The sequence below is a fragment of the Corapipo altera genome, unplaced genomic scaffold (genome assembly GCF_003945725.1).
Source record: "Corapipo altera isolate COAL_440 unplaced genomic scaffold, ASM394572v1 113, whole genome shotgun sequence".
Taxonomy (NCBI): domain Eukaryota; kingdom Metazoa; phylum Chordata; class Aves; order Passeriformes; family Pipridae; genus Corapipo; species Corapipo altera.
Genome location: NW_020884895.1, coordinates 10,451,144 through 10,458,474, shown reverse-complemented (window position 1 = coordinate 10,458,474; position 7,331 = coordinate 10,451,144). Strand labels below are relative to the sequence as shown.

At 48.2% G+C, this 7,331-nt stretch overlaps 1 protein-coding gene across 5 annotated transcripts in view; it reads right to left on the bottom strand.

Annotated features, from left to right (window-relative positions):
• The window catches only part of TRIM59 (tripartite motif containing 59), a 6,303-nt gene extending 376 nt beyond the window's left edge, over positions 1-5,927 (bottom strand). Inside the window, exons 1-4 of one of the 5 annotated variants that reach the window (XM_027647448.1) lie at positions 5,801-5,927; positions 4,971-5,037; positions 2,794-2,819; positions 1-991 (exon numbers count right to left, since the gene is read on the bottom strand). The exon at positions 1-991 is cut by the window's left edge and continues 376 nt beyond it. In XM_027647448.1, coding sequence (XP_027503249.1) covers positions 1-991; positions 2,794-2,819; positions 4,971-5,037; positions 5,801-5,827 — 1,111 coding nt within the window. In that variant the 5' untranslated portion in view covers positions 5,828-5,927. Of the gene's footprint in view, positions 992-2,793; positions 2,820-4,340; positions 4,929-4,970; positions 5,038-5,800 lie in introns of those variants that run through there. The other 4 variants (XM_027647449.1, XM_027647450.1, XM_027647451.1 and 1 more) reach the window with 4 other exon arrangements.
• Positions 5,928-7,331: the final 1,404 nt, after the last annotated feature.

Below are 7,331 nucleotides of genomic sequence, written 5' to 3'. Positions count from 1 at the left end.
TCAGGGCACACACCCACTTGCTGCCTTCCGCGTTTTCCTTCCCAGGGCATTTGCTGCACAGTTTCCTCCTGGGAACCAGCATCAGTTTTGGAGGGGGGATCTTGTGGATCTGACCCATTTCAGTTTTAGCCCACACGTCCTTCAGCAGGTCCTCCATCCTTGGACAAATCTCCAGAGGCTTCACATCCGGCAGTTCCTTCTCCCTCAGAGCCTTGACCCGCTGCTGCAGCTCCTCCAGCTTCTCCAGGCAGAGCAGGGGGGACTTCTCTTTCCGAATAAAGGAGTTCAGGTACTTGAGCTCAATCTCTTCCACCTTCAGTTTGCTCACACTCTCCAGCAGGGGCTCATATTCCCGCAGGAAGCGCCTGTTGAGCTCATCCAGAGCCCCCAGCAGAGCTTGTTTCTTGTGCTCCAAGGTATCCCCGAGCTTTTTGAAGTACTGCCCCACCACGTCCCTCTCGCTGCGCAGGAGCTTCTCCCACTGGGATTTCTGCGTCGTCAGCTTCATGTAGCACAGCAGCACCTCCCGCCAGTATTTCTCCGGCAGCTGCTCCTGCAGTTTCCCAGCGGCCTCCTTGGCCTCCCTGTGGGCGCTGTGCAGGTCCCCGATGGGGTGCCCGTGGTGCTGCCCTATGGTGAGGCACCGCCCGCACACCAGCTGCCTGTCCAGCAGGCAGTAAATGTTGAGGGGCTGCCGGGGGTGCTCCCGGCACGTCTCCACATCCCAGGGCTCTCCCTGCCGGCACTTCTCGATGACGGCCTTGAGGGCGAAGTTGATGGGCAGGGATTCCAGCCCGGCGGCGGGAACGTCCACCAGGGCCCGGCAGTTGGGGCACTTGAGGCGCCTCCGGATGGAGAAGGTGTCGGAGCGCTGGAGAACCCCCTCCAGGCATTCCCTGCAGAAGGTGTGGGAGCAGGGAAGCACCCGCGGGTCCTGGTAAATGCCGCAGCAAACGGCACAGGTCAGCTCCTCCTCCAGCCGCTCCATGGCCTGCGCGGGGAAAGCAAACACAAACTAAGGGCTTCAGCTCTTCCCACAAGCGCTGCGGTGACCCCAACGGGGCATTTCCTGACCAGGGATTCCCACCTCGGCACTTCACTGCCGAGGGGGGAAAAAAGGGCAAAATAATAATGGAAGTGAACAGTTCAGGGATTTCAGCAAATTCTGAGCCGCACTCAGTGAAGTGAGCAGCCACATCCAACCTCTGCCTTAAAAAAGCCAGGGAAAGCAGGAATCTGCCAATAGATGGTTTTTTACGGTGGGAAACAGCAGAAAAGAGTGGTAAAAGCAAAACTAGGATTTCTAAACAACCTCAGAATTATGAACAATTCCTCCCACCACTCCCACCGTGAGAATAGCACAAGAAGTACAGACGCTTTTTTTCCTCCCCTCACTTCAAATGTTACTTTTGTAACACAAAATAGTCATTAGAGCATTAAACAGTCACATTTACTAGAAGCTCTCTCGAGGTTCTGGTACTAACAATCCAACTCAGCAGCCCTTAGACACCACCACTACCAGGAATTAGATTTGTGTGTTATTCCTGGGTTACTTTAAGCACCAAACTCAAAAACTTTCACTTTCCATCCTTTGTCATATTATCTCATTTTTTTCTTGGCCAGCTTAGTGAAATCAGTGTTAAATCCCAAATAACAGTGACACTAAAGCCAGTTTTCCTGATAAATCATGATTTTTGTTTTCATTCTGCTAAAAATACGAGGGAACTGGTACCAAGTTTCCTCCTCTTTGTGCCACGTTTTCCTGCCCCTCCACCAGTTTTAGTCAGAGACTTTGCTGCACTGCAACAAGAAATTGTCTGAGTTTTCAGCATCAAACCCCATCAATTTGGGGTCTAAATCAGAATCTGCAAACAACAACCTGGAGCAGGGCTCACGCTGAGGGAGGGCAGGAGCTGAACACCCAAAGCCCAGTTCTCTGAGGGTTAAATCAGCCCTGAGCACAGAAACCTGCCCTGGTGGCACAGAAATAAGCCTGGCTTATCTCACTGGCTGGGGTTGGGTCCAAAAGGGCAGTGCTGGGCTGCTGACTCACACCCCGGGCTTAATTAGGGTGAAACAATGCCAAAAAATCCACTAAAAAGTTAAATTTATTAGTTTGTTTTTAATTTATCATCACTCAGATCAGCCAATTCAATCTGTATGTTGTTAAGTCAACTTTCTATTCAAAACACAGTTTGATTAATTCAGCTCTAAGAAAAAAAAATAATTAAAGAATCCATGCAGCACACTTTCAGGTAAATTATCACAAAGTGTTGGTTCACTTCTTTGAATTCTTTTTAAAAGGAGACCTTGACAACAGCTGGGAGAAAATGTCCCAGAGGGAGACATAATTCCATGTAATTCCTAAGAACTGCCCTTTAAAAGCAGAATGACAAAGAGTGTCAGCATTTATAACTAACTGCTGCATTCTCCTCAGTAAAGAGAATTTAGATCAGGTCCAGCAAGCATTTAACAAAAGACCTTCATGACAATGACACTAAATCTATTTTTTACTAAATAAAGGCCATGAGGTTATTCCTCTTTTCACTGGGAAGCCACAGGCCTTTATTTCCCAGCTTTTCCAGTCAGCCACTGTGGCAACACTGGGTTATTAATTCCATGTTTTTAAGTGATGCTTCAGACACTGGAACTAAAGAAATGTGACAATAACGAAGGGAGCTGAGCAACAAATCTATTCCACTGTCTAGATAATTATTTTTTATAACTAATTCCCATAGGAACTACATTTAAAGGTTTTATTTTATTTTTATATATATATAGAAATAAACTTATTGTGAATCTTAGGAGTGTCACTTCCACTGAAATCAAAGGAAAAATGTATTTTTTCTCATGGTTAGAAAAAAAAGAATCCTTAGTTAGACATTCACTATTTTCTCTTATATATATAGAATTAATATAATTTTTAAAAAATCTCCTTGTTTAAAATCACTAACCCAGGCACCTCCAGCACTTTTATTATTCCTTTTTATTTTTTATTTATTATTCCTCAGTTTCCAAACAGGATTTGGAATGTCAGTGCTGATTTTTCTAGAGCACCCTTGTGTCTCCTTAACCTGTTCTAGACAATAACCAGGAGTTGCAGCAGGGAAGGAAAAGGTTTGGAATTCCCAAAGTTTCACCCAGCACTGGCAGCACAGAGGAAATACCCATATATTGATTTATTTCCACTGCTGTTCACCTGGAAACAGAGACTGGGAACAGCAACTGGAAAACACAGAGAAGGCCCAAAATCACAGAGTTAAGCAAAGAGAAAGAAAATAACTTTTCTAGGAAAAGGAAAAGCAGCAGCAGGAAGCTGGGAAATGCTTTCCTGCACAGAGCAGATACTTTTCCTGGCATGTTCCAAACAACTGGGGCAGCAAATACGTGTGCCACTTGTATAATAATAAATATATAGATTTAAGAGTCCCCCCAGCATAAACAAAGCACAAACTGGAAGGTATTTTAAAATTCAAAAGTGCAATTTGTGCCAGTTTTGGAAAGCTCCCAGCAATGGGATGCCTGCTAAGGACTGGGATTTTATCCTCCTCTAATTAGGGATGTTGTGGAGAGGTGAAAACATGTCATGAAGGCAGCAGAGCTGGAGGATGGGGTGTGCAGATCACGGGAATGTGGTGCATTCCTTGATAACTGTGTTCCCAGAGATCTCCTGCTCCTCCAGCTCGTTATGCCAGAGGTTGTTTAGAAAAAAATTGTGTATATTTTCCTGTGCAAATATACAAACAGTGGGACATAGAGTACATCAGTGTTTAGGCAGATAAATAACTGCTTTATAGGACAATCTCACCCCCCCCATTCTACTCCAGAGGACTTGAAAAGGTGAATTTGGCACTGGATAACAGCCCATTCCAAGGGGCACCCCCAGGAGTGGGAGCTGCTCCTCCTCCTGCCAGCAAAGGAAACTCTGCTCTCTCCTGAAGGACTGCAACACTCAACTTCAAAATGTGCTGAACTTGAACCAAAGCCATGCAGAAATGCCCATTCCCTATCCCACAGAGATCCATGAAATCCTCTTCATCACTATCACAGAAACTCACATTTTATGTTGTGCAAGAAATAGAGCTCAAATGACATTACAGTGTTTTCCATTTATAAATCACCTTCCTGGTAAAGGAACAAAAAATAAAACCACCAGGAATCACAAACAGCCCTAAACCTCCCTATTCCAGCCCATTCCAGCCGTGCTGCTGCTTCATCCCACAGCACAAGTCACAGCAATTCTCAGCCCGGCCCCTGCTCCTGCCACAGCTACTGCACCACTGGCACAGTTTTACACTTTTGGGGGTTTTTTTCCCCACTGTTTTGGGGTTTTTAATGACCTGAAGGAGATGAACACTGTGTGGTTTCCCTGTCAAAGGGACCCGCCAGTCCCCTGCTGTCCGTCCCTGCACTGGCTCCTCCTCTCACACAACTTGACACAAGTCACCACATTCAAAAACTCCAAATTCGCGCCGGGATCACAGTTCCTGGTGAATCCCGAAGGAATCTCTGACTCCTGAGCCGGGCTGTCCCACAGATCTCTCTCATATTATGTGTCGTTTACCTTAAAAAAAGAATTCGGTCCCAGCCTTGGTTTGCATGGAACCCACAGCAATTTTCACTCAGCTGGAAACTTCCATGTTCCACATCAATCTCAGAAATTTTTCCAAGACCATAATTTCGATTATTATTATTAAAATTTACAGCAGGAACTGGTGCTGGTGATTTTAAAACCAAACTTCAGGAAAGCGGGGAGAAAGCAGAAAAACCCTCGCCAGGACTTCGATGATCCCCCGCGGGTCCTTTCCAGCTCTGGATATTCCGTGGTTCTATATCCCCCTGCATCCTTTCTTTCCATGCTCGATCCCCCTTCCATCCCTTATAACTCTTGTCAAAGCTTCTGGTTTTTGAGCATTTATCCGTCGTTCACCTCGCAGCACCAGGGGAGGTGAAGGATGAACACACTTTACCTGCGTCCCCCGCAGGGTCCCTCCTGCCGCAGCCGCAGCTCCCAGACCGGCAACGATGGGACCGGCCCTGAACCGGGAAACGACGGGATCAACAGCTGGAGCTCGCCGAGGTCACACGGATAAGAACGAGCTGAAATACAGCACGAGAGCGGGAGGGCAGCGCTCACGGCCGCGCCGAGCCCTCACGGAGAGAGGGAGCCCTCACGGGGAGAGGGAGCCCTCACGGGGAGAGGGAGCCCTGAGGGCGCGGGACCCCCCGGGACCCACCCGGGCAGTGCCGCGGGGCGAGGGAGCCGCTGCCGCCGGGATCCGCACCGGGATGGAGCCGCTCCCGCCGGGGCTCCACACGGGGCGAGGGAGCCGCTCCTGCCGGGGCTCCACACGGGGAGCAGGGGGCTCCACACGGGGCGAGGGAGCCGCTCCCGCCGGGGCTCCACAGCGGGATGGAGCCGCTCCCGCCGCCCCGCGCGCCGTAACGGCCGCGGAGTTTGAATGTAAACGGCGGGAGGGAGCGGGCGGAGCTGAGGGCGGGCACGGGGCGAGGGCAGGGACGAGGCAGGCGGGGATGGAGCCGGGGCAGGCACCGAGGCAGAGCAGGCACCGAGGCAGGGGGGGATGGAGCCGGGGCAGGCACCGAGGAAGAGGGGGATGGAGCCAGGGCAGGCACCGAGGCAGGGGGGAATGGAATCCCATTCGCGGAGCCGCGTCCCCGCAGGGTCCCTCGGCCGCCGGAGCCGGCAGGAACCAGGGGGTTGTTGTTGTTGTTGTTGTTGTTGTTGTGTGAGGGACCGGGATGGACTGTCCAGGCAAGGGGGAAGGAGGATGCTCACCGGGAATGGCCCCCTCGGTGCCAGCATCGTAATCGTGGAGCGATACAACGCCTGAGGGGTGATGGAACCTTACGGAGCACCCCGTGGCAAAGCCTTGCCCCGGGCACTGCTGGCACCCACAGGGAGCTCCGTGCTCCGTCCTGCTCTGCTCTGCAACCACAATCCCCGACCCCATTCCCCTTCACCATCTGAGGACAAATTCACCCTGAAATGCAAACCAGGAGACGTGAAACCCCCTGCTTTGGGGGTGCAGGACCCGACCTTCCAGAGCTGCTAACCACAGAAATAGAAATCAATCCATATTTAAATTGAGGCGCATCTACCTGCTTTGGCTACTGAAGATTATTATAAAGTACTTTTGACAAGGGCCTGGATTTAAACTGACAGACAGCAGGTTTATATTGGATATTGGGAAGAAATCCTTCCCTGTGAGGGTGGGAGGCCCTGGCACAGTTTGCCCAGAGGAGCTGTGGCTGCCCCAGCCCTGGGAATGTCCAAGGGTTTATTTCCAATTCATTTGAACTAAACTGTAAAGTCATTCTCAGCTGCTGCATTCACAGCGAACTTGAAAGAGAAATGAAATTCATTTAATGTTGTCATGTAGATCATAATAAACCGCCCAAAACTCACCTAAACATGTTAAAGTGGTATTTAGAGGATCTTATACAAATATCTGGGAAATATTCGGAATTATGTTTTAGGTAATAAAAAAATCTCATCCTCTAACAAACTACCTACCACAGTTTTACCACACATTTTCCCATTCCCATTGTTTCTGACTTTGGTTACAAAACATCTATTGGCTGTTAATTACAGTTTCTAATTACATGTTCCCTGTAATCCTGGCTCTGTGTACACTGGCTTTCAACACAAACCCTGTGGAGGGAGCTTGGTAAAATTGTTATTTTTGCTTCTAAAGTGGGTAGAGGAGGAAAAGGGATTAAAAATAAACCAAAGAGGATCATACAAGACTGCAGGTGCAAGATATATATATTTTCTTTTTTTGCTTGGAATGAGATAAAATACAAGCAATCCACCCACAGCTAGCAATAGTTACTATTTTCCTACTTTGCTACATAAATAATCATTGTATCTTTTAGTTTTTTAGAGTTTGGGGTAAGCTGGGGAAATTCTCCCTTTGCTTTCAACGCTGAACTATAATTACTGGTTCCTCTTCTCCATATATTTAAGACAACCATATTTTTCTATTTTTCACATGACAAGTCTGTAGCTGTCCATGGTATTGTACCACTCCCCTCTCTCTCCCACCCCACGATCAGCAAGGTCTAAATCTATTTAATAGTTTTCCAAAGATGCTTCTCCAGCTCTTCAACACCCCAATTTAAAAGTATATCCAAGGTATTTAGGTGCAACAGTTTTAATGACAACTCTTTTTTAATGACAGCTCTTCCTCAGCTTTGGAGCACATCAAACCAGCAGAACAAATACAGGACCCCCATTTAGAATGGATTTACAAGCAAAAATGGGAATTCCTTTAGGGAAATTAGGTTTCCAATCGTTTTTCTGTAGA